The sequence below is a fragment of the Gavia stellata genome, chromosome 12 (assembly GCF_030936135.1).
Source record: "Gavia stellata isolate bGavSte3 chromosome 12, bGavSte3.hap2, whole genome shotgun sequence".
Classification (NCBI taxonomy): Eukaryota; Metazoa; Chordata; class Aves; order Gaviiformes; family Gaviidae; genus Gavia; species Gavia stellata.
The window spans coordinates 7,143,696-7,159,854 of NC_082605.1; the positions used below are offsets into that span (position 1 = coordinate 7,143,696).

Here is a 16,159-nt window from a genome sequence, read left to right on the forward strand (position 1 = left end):
GGGTCCCACCGCCCCAGGGAGGGAGGGGGGCCACCGGCGCCCGAGCCCGGTGGCACATTGCACGGCACTTTGCTGGGCGGGCAGCCTCTGGTTGGACTGTCCTCGGCAAGGTTCCCCGTTTGGCCATGTCGATGCCTGAAAACTCCTTTCTTTTTTCCCGACAACCAAGTGTTTTGGTGATCCTCCTCTGGCCAGGAGCGCAGCATGTGGTTCCCTGCCCTCACCCACCACCCCCTCCCTGAGAGAGAGACGCCCCCACGCCCTCCCAAACATGCATATATATACATGTGCGCGCATATATATATGTGTGTGTGTCTCTGTGTGTCCCTGCGTACACGCCACCAGCCGCGCGTACGCAACCGCCCGCCTTCAGCCCGCGACTGAGCAAATTCAAGCCGAGATGGGCAAACCTCTCCCGATTTGGCTATAACTTTCCTTCCCGTGCGGTGCCAGCGACAGCAGAACGGCCTTTTCCTTCCTCTCTTGTTACCAAGAGCAGCAAATGCCTTTTTTTGTTGTTCCCTCCCCTCTCTCTGTCCGTCTCTCTCCTTCCTGGCCCCGGCGTCCCAGTCCCCCCTCCCCGCCGGATAACCTTCCCTTTCTGTTGCAGATTTTGAATACCTGCTGCCCAACAGCTTTGAGTCGGAGGGACATGTGTTCATTGCTCCCAGGTAGCTTTGCGTGTGCGCTTGCCGAGGTGTGCATCCACCCCAGGCCCGCTGCCCACCCCCCCATCGCCCCCATCCCTGCCTCATCGTGCCTTGTACCCCCTCCCCGTCCCCTCTCGCTGTGTGTGTCGTGTGCCCGCTCGGCCGGGGGGGCTGCTGCCGGGACCCCGGCCCCGCTCCGCCACCCGGTTGCATCCAGCACCGTATATATGCACCCGGCATGGCCCGACCTCTGCGCGTGCATATATAGGTATAGTTTCTGAAAATCCCCCCGCCGAGCGAGGGGCCAGCAGTGGCATCATACAGTCGCGCTGGCCGCGGGGGTGTAGGGAGAGGGAAGGGTAGGTTTCGGCTCAAATTCGGGGTGCCCAGGGGGGCTGGGGAGGCTGTCGGCCGCAGGCTGCGAACAGGGACGTGAGGACAGCTTGGTAGCCCCCGGACAGACAGACGTGTCCCCTCACCTGGGCCATGCCACCCAGTCTTGTCACCTAGCAAGGACAAAGGGCTGTCCCTCAGTGGGCTGTTCAGGGAACACCACGGCTCTGCCGGCACCCTGCCCTTCTCACAGCTGCAGTGCAGCCTCTGACCAGCCCTAATTAGCTTTACCAATTAATCACCTGTCACTTATACATCATTACAACAGCTAAACAACCCGTTAGGAGATGCTTTAGTGTTGCAGTTCTTGGGGACTGCAGCAGGTCAAGGCTACAGCGCAGCCGCCTGTGCCACCTGCGGGTACCCCCTGCCCTCCCTGCCAACAGCAGCCGTCACTCACTGACACTAATTCTGGGTAAATCAGCCCAAAACATACAGTTGTTGTGCAGCCCCGGCTTTTCGGAGGGGGTCTTCTTTGCCGGGCAATGCATGGGACAGCAGGGGTGAGGGAGCCAAAGCAGAGTATCAATGAGAAACAGAAAACCCCTATTATTAAAAAATTGGCCCATAAGTGTGCTACGGGAATAAATACGGAGGTGATGTCTGAGCCCGAGGCCCAAGGAGTGGGTCTGCCCCCTGACTGCCCCGCTCAGGCTGTGGTGATGGGGTCAGCGTCCAGCGTGGGGCTCCGCGGCCAGGGCAGCCAGAGAGAAAAGGGGGCTTTGAAAATCAGGGCGAGCCCTTCGGTGCTCCCCAACGTGTCTCTGTGAGCACCCTCCCCACGGTGGGTGCTAGCCTGGCGTGAGCGGGCGGCAGGGAGGAGCCGCGTGCCCGGGGAGGGGGCCCGGCACCCAGGGCGACTGTATGATCTGCTGTCGGCACTGCCGTGGGCCACTGGAAATTTTCAGAAACCGTATATCCCCCATTCCCCATGGGTGTGTGAGTACCTGTATCTGTGCGTGTCGGTGTAGATATTTAGGTGGCTGCTCCCCCCGAGCAGGGGGCGGGGGGCCGGGACGGGCTGGCTGGGGTGCCCCAGCTTTTTCAGCTGCCCCATGGGCTCACTCCCCACCACCCTCTGCTCCAGCATTTGTCCTCTTAACAAGGTTTTTGGTGGAGTCAGGAGCTTGGCAGAGGGGACGTAAGTGGGGGGAGCCCTGAGCCCCCCGACACTGCCTGCAGCCGCACCGCTGAGGCTGGGAGGCTCTTGGCACCCCAGGGTGGCACTAACCCACACCATCTGCTTAGAGCCTCGTGGTGACTGACGGGGTCACAGCTGTCCCCGGCGTCGGCAGGGCCGGGGCTCTGCACTCAGGGTGGTCCCAACCTGGAGCGGGGACACGGCACCCCCTGCGGTGCCCGTCCCACGAGAGGCTCGGGGCCAGTGATGCCCATGGGCAAGCGCCCGCCTCCGCCGGCCGGGCTTCACCCAGCACATCACTATCTACGCAAAAGGTACAGATACGGCTGCCGAGCGCCTGCGTGGTGCCACCGGCACAGCCACAGGGGCTCCCGAGGCAAAACCCCGCTCGCACCCACAGCAGAGCCCCTGCTCCCCGGGGTGCCGCAGGGGCAGGGCAGGGTGGGCACGGCGGCACCCGCCTGGCCCCACAGGTAAGTACAGTGGCAGAGGCACCCAGTCCCACCAGTAGCCCCACCAGTATGGGGAGAGCCGGGCTCGGGGTTGTACCGCTCTGGACAAACTGGGATCCATCAAACCTGTCTCTGGCAGAGGTGACGGTGCCTGAGTGCCCGTGGCGGTGATGGACCCAGGGGCCGGCGCAGCAGCCGAGCCGGCGGCTCTGCAGGCAGCAGAGGGCTGGGTGCCAGGCAGTCTGCAGAGAAGCCCACAGCCAGCTGCCCTGGCAGGGTGACGCTCATGGGAGAGGTGGCAGATCACCATCGTGTCCCCCGGCAAGCCCAGGTGCTGGCAGCACGGCCAGCATCTGCCCGCCGTCCCCGGGGGAGAACTGATCTTGCCTTTTCCATCCTCGCGAACGACAAACCTTGTCCCCCAAACCCCAGAGAGTATTGCAAAGACCTCGACTTGTCGGATAACAACACCGAGTTCCTGGAAAACTTTATTGCCCTCATGGAAAAGGTGACCCCAGACTCCAAGCAGTGTGAGTAGCTGGGGACGGCTGCGGGGGGGGGGGCTGGTGGCAGGGTTTGCAGGAGATCAGGGCATGGGGAGAGATGGGGCAGGGGGTGAACCGTGCTGGGGTGGGGGCCCCGGGAGCCGCTGCAGAGCCAGCGCTGGGACGGGGTGGGGGGTGCATGGGTGGCCCCTGCTGGGCAGGGCCTCACTTCCTCCTCCTCCTCCTCTCCATCTTCCTCCCAAGGCGACAACTTCCTCCTGCACAACCTGATCCTGGACACGGGCATCACACAGCAGCTGGTGGAGCGGGTCTGGAAGGACCAGGACCTCAACACGTAGGTGGGGGCAAGGTGGCCCGGGACAGAGAGCGCTGGCTGGGGACAGAGTGGGAACAGGGGGCTGAGGTGGGCTGTGGGGACCAGACAGGGGCAAAGCAAAACCCTGCTGATGGCCGCCGTACCCATCCCCTCTTCTTGCAGGTACAGCCTCCTGGCTGTCTTCGCAGCCACCGACGGGGGCATCACCCGCGTCTTCCCTAACAAGTGAGTGTCCGGGCGGTGCACGCATGCCCGGCCCTGCGCGGTGACATGCCTGCTCCCGCGGAGCCATCTCCGGTGGGACTGGGGCCGAGTGATAGCCATGGCCGTGGCTGCTCCCCCCCCAGGGCTGCGGATGACTGGGAGGAGGAACCGGAGCCCTTCAACGCCAGCTTCTACCGGAGGAGCCTGGACAACAAAGGCTACATCTTCAAGCCGCCCTACCGGGATGGTGCGTGCTGGCTGGGGGCGGCAGTGGGTGGCACGGGCTGCCGCTGGCCCTGTGTGTCCCCTCATGCCGCCCCTGCCCTCCGCAGCCGGCTACCGGGGGCTGGACCTGGAGAACAACACCATCGGGATCCTGGTGAGCACTGCTGTGGAGCTCAGCATCGGGGGCAAGACGCTGAAGCCAGCAGGTAGGCAGGGGGCTGGGTGCCCCACCACCAGGCTGAGGGGGTCCCCATCGTCCCCCCGTGCTGGGGCTGACCCCGTCTCCCCGCTGCCCCAGTGGTGGGGGTGAAGCTGGACCTGGAGGCCTGGGCTGAGAAGTTCAAAGTGCTGGCAAGCAACAGGACAGACCGCGACCAGCTGGGCGCCCGCCGGGTACGTCCCCTGGGACGGGGGGGATGGCTGCGGGGACGGGGAGGGAGCTCTGCTTGGAGGGGACATGGCTGGGGAGCACTGCCGGGACATGGCGCCCATGGCCCCGCTGGGCTTGTACCTCCAGCACAGCCCTGCCCGTCACCCTGCTCAGGGCATCCGTCCCTGTCCCCCGGGGACACCACCCCACGTGTCCCCTCCCAGGAGGACAGCATGAGGGGGAAGGTGGCCTACTAATCTGTTCCTCTGCCCTGGTTTCGGTTGACAGTGTGACCCCTCGACCAGCTGCGAGATGGACTGCGAGGCCAACAACAAGGTGGGTGGTGGGCATGGGTGGGGGCAGCGGGGAACGGCAGGCACGGGGAACGGGGGATGGCTGGGAGGGCTCCCTGTCCCCTGCCCATGCTGTCTGGGCGAGCGCACCTACCCTGTCCCCCGCCGTTCCTGGAGCTTGGTCAGCCCCCGACCACCCTCGTAGGGCTGCCCACTGGACTGTGCACCCCCCCCGAGGGGGCTGTTAAATCCCCCCCAGGGTGGGTGGTGGTTCCCACTCCCCACACCCAGCGCGGGTGCTCCCGGCACTGAGGTGCTTCTGAGCAGCCCCCAGGTTTGGGGACACCACGCTGGCCCCCCTGCCTGCCTGTCACCCCCCTGCCCTGCCTGTCGTGCCTTGCCCTGGGCACAGCCAGGGGTGGGTGACACTGCCCTCCTTCCCCAGGACCTCATCTGTGTCCTCATCGACGACGGGGGCTTCCTGGTGCTCTCCAACCAGGAGGACCACTGGTACCAGGTGAGTGGTGCCCACGAGGCGTGGGATGCTGGTGGGGAGGTGAGACCTCTGAGCACGTGTCACCCGTGGTGTGACACAGCCCTGCTTGAGTCCCTGCTGGGGGAGACCCACAGCAAGGTGGCATTTGGGTGCAGACTCAGTGTCCCCATCCCAGGTGGGCAAGTTCTTCAGCGAGGTGGATGCCAACCTGATGTCCGCCCTCTACAACAATTCCTTCTACGCCCGCAAGGAATCCTACGACTTCCAGTCTGTCTGCGCCCCTGAGGCCCAGAGCAACACGGGCGCTGCGCCCCGCGGCGTCTTCGTGGTGAGCACCCGCAGGGATGGTGGCCACCGCGCAATCGGGGAGCTCGGGGACCTGCGGGTGTGTCCTCAGCGCCCCGCATGGGGACCCGCTGGCTCACTGCCCCCCTCTTTGTCCACAGCCTACTGTGGCCGATCTCCTGAACCTCGCCTGGTGGACCTCTGCCGCAGCCTGGTGAGTCCCGCCACGTCCCCTCCCCGGCGGCTGTTTCCATCCGGGGGTGCACCAGCGCGTCCCTGGCGCTGGGACGGCAACGAGGCCGCGCGCTCCTTCCCCAGGTCCCTCTTCCAGCAGTTCCTGTACAGCCTCACCTACAGCAGCTGGTTCCAGACGGGTGAGTCCCCAGGGAGCCTCGGGGCGGGGGGGTGGGCAGAGGACACGGCAGGGGTGCGTGGCGGGGGGGTCTGTGGCCCCTGGCCCACGGCGCTGTGCCGGCGCAGAGGAGGTCGCGGGGGACAGCATGGAGGCCAGGGAGACGAGCTGCATCATGAAGCAGACGCAGTACTACTTCAGCACTGTCAATGCCACCTACAACGCCATCATCGACTGCGGCAACTGCTCCAGGTGGGTCTGTCCCCGCCATCCCACCGCGCGGGCAGGGCTGGGGACAACCCCCCCGGCTGCTCTTGCTGGGACCCCTGTGTAGCCACCTGCATGGGGGCAATGGGAGATGCCGTGCAGCGCTCAGGGGGGCTGTGGTATCCAGGCAGGGGGGAGAGTGACAGTAGTGTCCCCGTGGGCTGTGGGATGATGGTGACATCCCCAGGGCTCCACCAGGTGAGACCGAGCCCTGAAAGCCCATTGGTGCCAATTCCCTGGGCAGCCCCTCGGCGTGGGGACCGGGAGGGGGTGGAGATGGGGGTGGGGACAGGGATGGGGACAGGGATGGGGATGAGGACAGGGACACCCCGCTGGCTCAGCCTCCCCGGAGCCACCCACCAGCAGGGCTGGGACCGGGGGCCAAGGGGGGATCGGGGCACAGGGTAACCGGTGTCCCCGCTGCCATCGCGCCCCCAGGCTCTTCCACGCGCAGAGGCTGGCCAACACCAACCTGCTCTTCGTGGTGGCCGACAAGCCCCTCTGCAGCCAGTGCGAGTCCGTCAAGCTGCTGCAGGCAGAGGTAAGAGGTATCCTTTGGTGGTCCGGCTGTGTCCCCCCAGGATGTGGTGGCAGAAGGGGGGGGGAGGGCAGGAGCTGCGGGGTCAGGCGGGGGTGGAGGGAGCCGGCCCGTTGTCGGAGGGGCTGAGGGTGGCTGTGGGGCACCCCACGTGCCCCCACCGCCCTGTCCCCGGTGATTTCCTTGACCTGCAAAGCCCCACCGAGGGACCCCAACCAGTGTGAGCTGGTGGACAGGCCCCGCTACCGGAAAGGCCCCCACATCTGCTTCGACTACAATGCAACAGTACGTGGGGTGCAGAAGGGCGCGGGGGGGAAGAGCTGAGGGGGGACCCCTGGGAGGAATTGGGGCAGTGGGTTCCCCCTGAGGAGGAGAGTGGAGCCATGGGGGGTCCCCAGGGGAGCAGCGCTGAGGGGTTGCCCCCTGGGGGGAATGGAGAGGTGAGTGCCCCCCCCCATCAGGGAGCAGAGCCATGGGGGGATCCTGGGGGTGCAGTGCCATGGGGGGACCCCCTGATGGGGGTTTGGAGCCCTGGGAGGACCAGGGCAGGGTTCAGGAGCCTTGGGGTGCCCCTGGGGAGATCAGACCCATGGGGGATCCCTAGGAGAGTGATGCCATGGGGTGCCCTCCTGGTGGGGGGGGGGAGCAGAGCCATGGGGGTCCCAGGGAGAGCAGCACCCTGGGGTGTCCCCCAGGGGGACAGTGCCACGGGGGTCCCAGGGCAGGAGGTGCAGCAGGGCTGCAGGGGGGCTACGGGTGCCCCTGCCAGGGCAGAGGGTGCCTCTGGGGATCCGAGGCACCGCTGGGGGTGCCCCACGGCCTCTCTCCCTTTGCCCCCCCAGGAAGATACCTCAGACTGCGGCCGAGGGGCTTCCTTCGCCCCCTCCCTGGGGGTCCTGCTCTCTCTGCAGCTGCTGCTCCTCTACTCCAGCGCCAGCCAGCACCCGCTGCCCCCGGCCGCCTGCCTTTAGCCCCCCCCGGCCGCCCCCGCCAGCTTTCTTTTCTTTCAAGCTCCATCTCCATCCCCCTCCCTGGCCCGGTGGAGCGGGAACGACGACCCCCTCCACCGCCTCGGGGACCCCCGCGATGCCGCCCTGTGCTCCCCACCGGCCGCAGCCAAAGAAGAGTTGGGGTGCGGGCAGGGGCTCTCCAGCGGAGCGGGGACCGGGTGGGTGCCCTGGCGTCGCACCCTCCCGGCCGCTCGGACTCGGAAAGTGGCGTCTGTGCCCTCTGCCCGCAACCCCCCCATCCACCTCGCCTATTTTTTTAGCCTGAAGATTTTAAACCAGATCTTTCTACATCGAGTTTCCGACATTTTTGCCTGGAGAACGGCAGTGTTTATTGTTAGCAACGAGGACACATGGGGGAAAAAAAAGGGGGGAAAAAAGGAAAAAAAAGAAAAAAATAAGAGAAAAGGACTTGACTGTGCGGGTCAGTATTATTTGTTCCAGCGGGTACCGGCCTCCCCCGGCCACGCCGGGTGTGCGGGGCGGAAGGCAGCTCCAGCATCCCTGCAGGCTCGGGGCTGGGTGCGGGCAGGGACGGAGGCGGGGGGCAACCGGCCGGGACAGGATGGAGCCCTGGTCCCTGCTCTGGGCTCAGCCGCTCTCGTGCGTTCCTGGGCACAGATATTGGGATGAAAAGGAGGGGGAAAAAAATGTATTTTGTTTCTTTTCCGTTCTGCAGATCACTGTGAAATCCTGCCCTCCCCAGCCCTGCCTGGCCCCCCTGGCCGCCTTCACCCCGGCAGCCCTGCCAAAGAAACCGCGCCGGCCAGCGGGACATGCTGCCTGTCCCCGATGGGGATGTGCCACATGTCCCCAGATGGGGTGTGCCACGTGCGCCTGAGCAGGTCGCACCATGTGCCCCACAGTGGGATGTACTGCGTGTCCCCAAGCAGGAGGTGCCGCATGTCCCCAGATGGGATGTGCCCCGTCCCTTGGGGCGCCGGCATGGGGGCTGCCAGCCGGCCACGGTGGGCATAGCTGCTCCCCAGGTGCTGCTGAGGTCCTGGCTGGGGGCACCCAGCGTTGGGGGGGCAGGAGGTGCCCCTGCAGCAGGGCGCCCTGAGGTGCTGGGGGTCACGCCAGGGCACTTGGGTGGGGGCATCCCCCTGCAGCCGAAATGCTGGGTGCCAAGGAGGCGGACAGAGTGGTTGCTCATCCCCAGCACCCCACGGCACCCCACCGCACCCTGCCACCCCAGCCAGGAGAGGTGCCGCGGTGCAGGGGGGGCCCAGCACAGGGTGCAGGGTGCCTGGCCGTGACACCCTGGGGTGCTGCGGTGCAGGGGGTGCCATACCCACCACCCGCACGCCCCACTGCTCCCGGCAGTGCCAGGAGCCCCTGCCCTGGCAGGCAGCCCCGGGGACCCTCACCCCCCAGGGGCACCCCACTCAGAGCCACCCCATCAACCAGGGCCAGGGGAGCCCCCTTGGCACAGCCACCCTGGGGGGGCTGGGGAGGGCGCCAGGCGCTAATTAGTGCTGGGGTTAATTAATGGTCATTCTGCTTGTAGCTTTTTCAGTGTGTGTTTGGTTACTGTCTCTGGGAACCGTGTTTGAACAGATGGCTCTGTGTTACCGGGAGTGTGTGTACTTCTGTAGTCTAGTTAGGTGCTCTGCCAGAAAACCACCACTATACATACCTATAAATATATACATATATAGTCTATTTTAAGTTAAAAACCAATGAGACGAAGGGGTGGCGCAGCCCCGGGCCCCCCTGTCCCACCGGGGTCGCATCCTGCCCCATACTGCCCCCCCCCAGAAAGCTTCTCTCTGCTCATTCAAAGGCGTTGGGTTTTTAATTGATTTTCTTTAATTTATTTTTAATTTCTTTGGGTTTTAATTTTTTTTTTGTACAGAAGAGTTGGAAAACTTCAAAAAAAACCAACAAAAAGACAATTTGTAAGATATCGTGTGTGTGACTCCTTGTAAAATATTTTCAAATGGTTTATTACAGAGACTCAGTTATTAAATAATGTTCATATTTTCACTTCACAGGCGGTGGCTGCGTCATTGCCCGGGTACGTGGGCAGGGCCGGGGGGGGCACAGTGCCGGGGGGGGGGCCGGGCAGGACATCGGGGAGCTCCTGCCAGCCAGGCCGCTGCCTTCACGCCTGCCTGCACCTCTGCTGTGAGGCTGATGGGCAGGGATGCGGGCAGGAGATGGGCAGGGGCACACAGGCAGGAGCGCAGGCAGGGGTGCAGGCAGGGAGAGAGGGTGCAGGCAGGGGTGCAGGCAGGGAGAGAGGCAGGGGTGCAGGCAGGGGCGCAGGCAGGGGCGCAGGCAGGGAGAGAGGGTGCAGGCAGGGGTGCAGGCAGGGGTGCAGGCAGGGGTGCAGGCAGGGGCGCAGGCAGGGAGAGAGGGTGCAGGCAGGGGTGCAGGCAGGGAGAGAGGGTGCAGGCAGGGGTGCAGGCAGGGGTGCAGGCAGGGGTGCAGGCAGGGGCACAGGCAGGGAGAGAGGGTGCAGGCAGGGGTGCAGGCAGGGGTGCAGGCAGGGGCACAGGAAGGGAGAGGGGGTGCAGGCAGGGGCGCAGGCAGCGCTGTGGGCTCAGACAGGGGCTGTGGGGCAGCAGCCCCTCACCATGCGCCCCCCCCCGGGCTCCCCCATCTCCCTATGTCCCCGTGGGACAGTGTCCCCCTTCCCCGTGTCACCCCCCTCTCCACGCCTGTGTCCTCTTGTGTCTGTGTCCCCACATCCATGTTCCCCTGCCCTGTGGGGGACACGGACACGGACACGGGTGGGTCGGGCACGGAGGGGCACTCGTGGACGTGGGGGATCCACGTCCACGAGTGCCCCTCCGTGCCCGGCCCACCCGTGTCCGTGTCCCCCCCCGGGTTTGTGCGCCCCCACGTCCACGTGCCCATGCCTATCCCCCCACGCCCCCAGAACTGTGTTCCCCCATCCCTCTCCTACGTCTGTGTTCCCCTGCGCCTCTCCCCCATGCCCCCCACGTCCCCTCGTGTCCGTGTCCCGCCGTGACTCTCCCCCGAGCCCCCCCGTGTCCATGTCCCCCCCCCCCGTGGCCGGCAGCCGCGGCCGGACTACGCGTCCCAGCGTGCCTTGCGGCGGGACGCCGGTCCCGCCCCCGAGGGGCCGGTCCCGCCCCCGCGCCGCGCATGCGCAGAACCGCTGTTTGTCCGCGCCCGGCCTGGCCTAGCAGCGGGCCCGAGCGCGGCCTGGCCTGCGGCGGCGGCTGGAGCGGCCCGGGCCTGGACGGGGGCTGAGCGGGGCCCGGCGGGGGGGAGGCGGCCCCGGCGGGCGGGGGGGGTGGGGGGGAGGCCGGGCGCTGTAGCCCCCGCGGGGCAGCCCCGTCCCGCCGGCGGGGGCCGAAGATGCGGCGGTACCTGCCGGTGGCCCGGCAACACTTCCTGGCGGCGCTGGCCGGCACCAGCGTGGTGGTGAAGTCGCTGAGCGCCGCCGTCCTCCTGCTCTACCTGCTCTCCTTCGGCCTGGACACGGCCTACGGCCTGGGCGTGACCCCCGGCTACCTTCTGCCCCCCAACTTCTGGGTCTGGACGCTGCTGACGCACGGGCTGGTGGAGGAGCGGGCCTGGGGCCTGGCGGCCAGCCTGGCCACGCTGGGGGCGGCCGGCCGGCTGCTGGAGCCCCTCTGGGGCGCCCTGGAGCTGCTGGTCTTCTTCGCGGTGGTGAACGTCTCGGTGGGGCTCCTGGGGGCCCTCGCCTACTTCCTCACCTACGTGGCCTCCTTCCACCTCGCTTACCTGTTCGCCATCCGCATCCACGGCGGGCTGGGCTTCCTCGGGGGAGTCTTGGTGGCCCTCAAGCAGACGATGGGGGACAGCACCGTCCTGAAGGTACCCCAGGTCAGAATGAAGGCTGTCCCCATGCTCCTGCTCCTTCTCCTGGCTCTGCTGCGGCTTGCCACCCTTGTCGAGAGCAATGTACTGGCCTCGTACGGCTTCGGGCTCCTCTCCAGCTGGGTCTATCTCCGTTTCTACCAGCGGCACAGTAGAGGCCGTGGAGACATGTCCGACCACTTCGCCTTTGCCACTTTCTTCCCCGAGATCTTGCAGCCCGTGGTGGGTCTGGTAGCCAACCTGGTGCATGGCATCCTGGTGAAGGTGAAGGTCTGCCGCAAGACGGTCAAACGCTACGATGTGGGTGCCCCGTCATCCATCACCATCAGCCTGCCAGGGACGGACCCCCAGGATGCCGAGAGGAGAAGGTACTGCTCACACCGTTTCCATGGGGGTCACATTTTTGGGCAGTGAGGGTCGGGTTTAAAATCCAAACGAGAGGGAGCAGGGAGATTTGGGTGCAGGATGCTGAGGCGGAGGCCTTCTCCAGGGGGTCTGCTGGGGGCCACCCTCCCTATTGCAGAGGTGGTGGGGAGCATTTTGGGGGGCTGGTGGGACGTTGTCCCACTCTTCCAAATGCGGAGCAATGGTGGAAGCACGGGGGAGGAGCAGGGAGATGCTGGGGAAGGGGCAGGTGAGATTTGGGGTCAGGGGTCCCTATAGAAGGCAGACCACAGCTACCTGGGGAGGTGCTGGCCCCCTGCTCGCGGCAGCCCCACACCGGTCATCACGGCCCAGGGGAAAGTGCTGAGTCAGCCCCGCGCCCTGGCCCTCCCATATGCCTGGCGCTGGCCTTCCCGAGCCCCAGCAGGAAGGTTTGGACAAGGCGTTGGCGCTCCACTTTCCCCTGCCCTGCTTTACACCTTTCTTCCCCTGTTCCCGGAGCGGCCTGCATGCAGTCTGACAGCCTCTGAGTATACCACGTGGCACGAAAACTCTGCGTAGGTAGTCTGGGAGCGTGAGTGGGTTTCTGCGGGGCAGTCCCAGGCGCTCCGGTTCATCTCCAGCGCTGCTGAATCCACCCTCTCCTGCTGGGAATGAGCCAGGGATGGGCTTGCACAGCACCCCATGGGGCAGAGCCATTAACCCCTGCTCTGCCTATTGGACCTGGGGTTAAGCCGCCTGTCTGCCCTTGCCCCGTAGGCAGCTGGCCCTGAAGGCCCTGAACGAGCGGCTGAAGCGCGTGGAGGACCAGTCGGCTTGGCCTAGCATGGAGGACGACGAGGAGGAGGTGGCAGTGAAGGCCGACAGCCCACTGCTGCCCGACACTGGCGCAGCCGGGAAGGGCGCTGGCCAGGAGTCCAGCCTCATCACCTTCCAGGATGCCCCATCCCAGCTGTGACCGGCCGACACACCGCCCCCCTTCCCCGCCCCGTCTCTGTCAGAGAGCTGCTAACCCCCCTCGTGTCCCCCCTGCACAGCCGGGACGCTCAGTGGGGAGCCAGGACTCTTTCCGCAGCAGAGGCAGGGGGGCTACCTCATTCCAACGCTTCGTCGCCACTCGCGGCCAGCACCGGGCACCCAGGACGACGGCGCTGCTGCCACCGCAAGGACTGGGGTTCCTTGAGCCACTCCCCTCGGCGCAGGGCGGGCCGTGGACGTCTGCACAGGCAGCAGGGGCTGTTCCAGGAGGGGGACATGGGGCTGATCCCTGCCCCGAGACCGCTGCGCTTGCCCACACAGGAGCCAAGTCAGCAGCACTTCCTCGCTTCTCTGCGCCGGGGGTTGGCCAGAGCACGCAACACTTACTTCCTCCTTTCTGAAGGTAGTTTTGTCCGTAACCGAGGGAACAGGAAGGCTGGCGGGTTTCTTTTCCAAATCCCTTTCCCATGGGGAGCCTCCCCTGGCTCTGGCAGGAGCTCACTGTGACTGGTGAGAGGTTTGCCAGGCAAGGGGACAGGCTGCTGGGCAGGAGGGGTCTGTCCAGCCCCTCTTGGCGGTGGTCCAGCGCCACCAGCTCTGGGCTTTGCGGGGGGGGGGGGGGGGGGTTCTCCTCCCTCTCCTGCCCCCAAAGCCAGCCCTGTGAGGAGCCAGTGCCCTTGGCTGCTCCCCAGCTAATCCGTTTGTCAGATTACACTAGAAGCTGGAATTAATTTTTATGGTGGGGCTCTCGCTACTTCCTCCGGCAGCAGGTTTTCTTTCCTGCAGGTAGAATATGGGCTCCCCCTTCTCTTTTCCTCTGTGTTGATGGTTTTGTTTTTTTTTTTTTCTTTCGGGATGGAGAGGATGCTCCCTGTGACAGCCTCCTCGCAGCTCCCGATTCCCCGGGCAGTCCCCAGCCCGGGATGTGGGTTGATGGTGTCGTGATTATTTTTTTAAAGGACCACACGAGAAGGTTTTGTCGACCGGGAAAAACATAGACGTTTCGGTATCAATAAAGAGTTCTTTGAAAGAGTCAGCTCCCGCAGCAGAGCATGGGCAGGGTGGGGCATGGAGCAGCCCCCAGGGAGGGGGTTTCTTCCCAGGTGCTCCCAGGAGGTTGGGAGAGACCCTTTGCAAGCAGGAAGAGGTGGGAAATCTGCAGGGTGGGGGATGTCTGCCCACAGCCCAATAGCCCCCCCCCCAGGCAGTAAACAGGGCTTGTCGTACTGTAGCTGCCTGAAATCTTTATTGAATAAAAGCTCTGGATACAGAGGAATTTCCCAGCCCAGGAGCCACTCCCAGCTTTCTGGCCCTGCCAAGAGCAGAATATGTGCCAAGGAGGAGCCTCAGGACTGCTGCGGGAGACGGAGCCTCGAGGCACCCAGCTGCCCCGGTGGCAGGCAGGCTGGAAGGAAGGCTGGTGTGCTGGCGAGGCGAGAGGCAAGGAGGTTGCTTTCTGCCTTCCCAAGGGCTGTTTCACAGGCTGGCTCGAGAGCTCGTCCCCCAGGCCTGCGCCAAGTCCCACTCCCCCCGTGCTTCCAGTGTTCCCTCTGCCCCTCAGAGGGACAAAACGCCTTTGCAGGCTGCCGGTTTGCAGCCCAGGTCAGTAATTTGCTCTATAAAACGGCCCCCACCTCCCACCAGGCTGAAGCTTCGCTGTCCCAGCCTGCAGAAAGGCTTTGTGCGTGGTGATGGGTGCCCGGATCCACAGCCGTCAGGCAGGGCCGTCTGGACCGGTCCCAGAAAGCCCCCAGGTCCCTGTGTGGGGCTGCGTCGTGGGGACAGACACCCTGGGTGCTGCCACCCCACTTCAGCCAGGCTGAAGCCACAACTTTGCCCCACGGTTTCACTGGCCAAGCTGCCTTCGTGGCAGGAGAGGCAGCGCAGTGCCCGCTGCAGCCTCCCAGGCGAGCAGGGACTCCCTGCCCTCCTTACCGGGAACGTGCCAGCTCCTGTCCTGCCTGCTCCAAAGCAGCCCTGGGTGGCGAGGGAAGGGAAAAGGAGCAGGAATCCTGAGTGAACCCTCCAGTTCCCAGCACTGAGCACCAAGCTGCCGTGGGGATCAGCAGCTTTACCTATGCTGGGAAATGTACCCACCGAGGCAGGCACGAGTTGGGCAGCTTCTGCCCGGTCGGTGTCACACGCATAGTAGCTGCTCCCGGGGACGAGACACTACGGACAATCCAGGACTAACGAGAGACAAGTAGGTAGAAATCTAGTTCCGAGGAGACCCTCTGTGAGGAGGGGAACCCTGCAGGGGGGCGCCCCAGCCTCACCGGCTCACACAGGGGAAGTCTGGATCCGCACCGAGCCCTCAGTGCTGGCTCCGCTTGCGGTACAGGTAAGCGTTGCTTACCTGGTTCATGATAACCAGGCTGGTGAGAAGGGGACACAGCATGGCGAGGTACCAGGAGACGCTGGTCACCGAGGTGGTGAACCACAGGGAGCACATGCCCAGCATCAGGCTGGCACAGCCCAGCAGGTAGCCCACCAGCCCTGAGGTCGCGTGATACAGCTTGAGCTTGGCCAGCGTCCAGTTCTTCATCAGCTTGGGGTAGAGCAGGAGCACCCCCCCCATGCACTGCCCGCCGGCGTACAGCACGGTCAGCAGCCCCGTCAGGCCGTGCCAGGTGACGAAGTGGGCCTTGCCGTTCAGGTGCTTGTTGTAGGTGATGACACCCAGCCCCAGGAGGGCGCAGAGGAGGGCGAGCAGCTGGAGAACCCAGTGCACCCGCACTTTGACTTTGCGGGAGAAGGAGCGGAGCAGCGAAGTCTCCGGGGAGAATATCAGCAGGGCTTCCGTCATCAGGAACGAGAACTGGGAGACAGAGCGCAGGGGGATTGGCACCGGCCGGCCCAGCCGGGGGCAGAACTGGCAGCGGGCCCGCGTCTCCCAGGGCTCAGCCTCCCACCACCCACGGAAAGCACAGGGGCCTTGTCCTCTGCGCCGGGTGCTCTCCGCCAGCAGAGCCCCTTCCTCTCCCCGAGGGAGGTGCCCGTGGCAGGGGCGCAGCACGGGGAGGTGGCCGGTAACCGGGGCGGTGGGGGCGCGGGACTTACCGCGAGGGCCATGAGCAGCGGGTGCCAGGAGAAGAGGCCTGCAAGGGAAAGGCAGGCACTGAGGTGAGCTGGGGAGAGGCCCGCCCCGCCCGGCCCCGGTCCCGGCCCCGGCACTCACTGGATCCGGGCCGCGCCAGCACGGCCACGGCGGTGGGGAAGCCCAGCGCCACGAGGTGGGCGACGGCGCCGGCGGCGGCGCGTAGCGAGCGGTACAGCCGGGACTCGGTCTCCGCCGTCAGGGCCATGGCGGCCGCGGGGGGGGGGAACCACCGCCGCCGAGACGGGCGGGCCGGGACGCGGCCTCTGATTGGACGAGGCGGGCTGTCCGTCTGCGCTAGGGCCCGCCTACTCTTCGCCGCGCCGCCGCTGAATGGGTGGACTGAGCTGTCGCTCAGAGTGAGGACCTGCCTTTTCCGGCGCGGC

General features: G+C 65.5%; 3 protein-coding genes across 5 annotated transcripts in view; 2 read left to right on the plus strand and 1 right to left on the minus strand.

Moving 5' to 3' along the window:
• CACNA2D2 (calcium voltage-gated channel auxiliary subunit alpha2delta 2) overlaps positions 1 to 7,571 on the plus strand; it is a 201,057-nt gene extending 193,486 nt beyond the window's left edge. For both annotated transcript variants that reach the window (XM_059823569.1, XM_059823570.1), the window contains 16 exons: positions 611 to 671; positions 3,069 to 3,166; positions 3,386 to 3,476; positions 3,621 to 3,683; positions 3,806 to 3,909; positions 3,995 to 4,093; positions 4,186 to 4,280; positions 4,546 to 4,593; positions 4,996 to 5,067; positions 5,222 to 5,374; positions 5,493 to 5,545; positions 5,650 to 5,705; positions 5,812 to 5,935; positions 6,389 to 6,498; positions 6,685 to 6,773; positions 7,331 to 7,571. In XM_059823569.1, the coding sequence (XP_059679552.1) occupies positions 611 to 671; positions 3,069 to 3,166; positions 3,386 to 3,476; positions 3,621 to 3,683; positions 3,806 to 3,909; positions 3,995 to 4,093; positions 4,186 to 4,280; positions 4,546 to 4,593; positions 4,996 to 5,067; positions 5,222 to 5,374; positions 5,493 to 5,545; positions 5,650 to 5,705; positions 5,812 to 5,935; positions 6,389 to 6,498; positions 6,685 to 6,773; positions 7,331 to 7,459 (1,445 nt within the window). In that variant the 3' untranslated portion in view covers positions 7,460 to 7,571. The remainder of the gene's footprint in view (positions 1 to 610; positions 672 to 3,068; positions 3,167 to 3,385; positions 3,477 to 3,620; positions 3,684 to 3,805; positions 3,910 to 3,994; positions 4,094 to 4,185; positions 4,281 to 4,545; positions 4,594 to 4,995; positions 5,068 to 5,221; positions 5,375 to 5,492; positions 5,546 to 5,649; positions 5,706 to 5,811; positions 5,936 to 6,388; positions 6,499 to 6,684; positions 6,774 to 7,330) is intronic.
• Positions 7,572 to 10,828: 3,257 nt separating this feature from the next.
• Positions 10,829 to 13,286, plus strand: TMEM115 (transmembrane protein 115). Its single transcript, XM_059823296.1, has 2 exons — positions 10,829 to 11,682; positions 12,458 to 13,286. The coding sequence occupies exons 1-2, from the start codon at positions 10,829 to 10,831 to the stop codon at positions 12,654 to 12,656; spliced, it is 1,053 nt and encodes a 350-aa protein (XP_059679279.1). The 3' UTR covers positions 12,657 to 13,286.
• A 940-nt stretch (positions 13,287 to 14,226) lies between these two features.
• On the minus strand, positions 14,227 to 15,981 carry LOC104262075 (transmembrane reductase CYB561D2). Of its 2 annotated transcripts, none has more exons than XM_059823292.1 (3): positions 15,855 to 15,981; positions 15,737 to 15,774; positions 14,227 to 15,494 (listed from the first exon to the last, which is right to left on the minus strand). In XM_059823292.1, exons 1-3 carry the CDS (start codon positions 15,979 to 15,981, stop codon positions 14,991 to 14,993), a joined length of 669 nt encoding a protein of 222 aa, XP_059679275.1. In that variant the 3' UTR covers positions 14,227 to 14,990. The 2 variants fall into 2 exon arrangements, with proteins under 2 accessions (XP_059679275.1, XP_059679274.1); XM_059823291.1 differs by having other exon boundaries at positions 15,680 to 15,774.
• Positions 15,982 to 16,159: the final 178 nt, after the last annotated feature.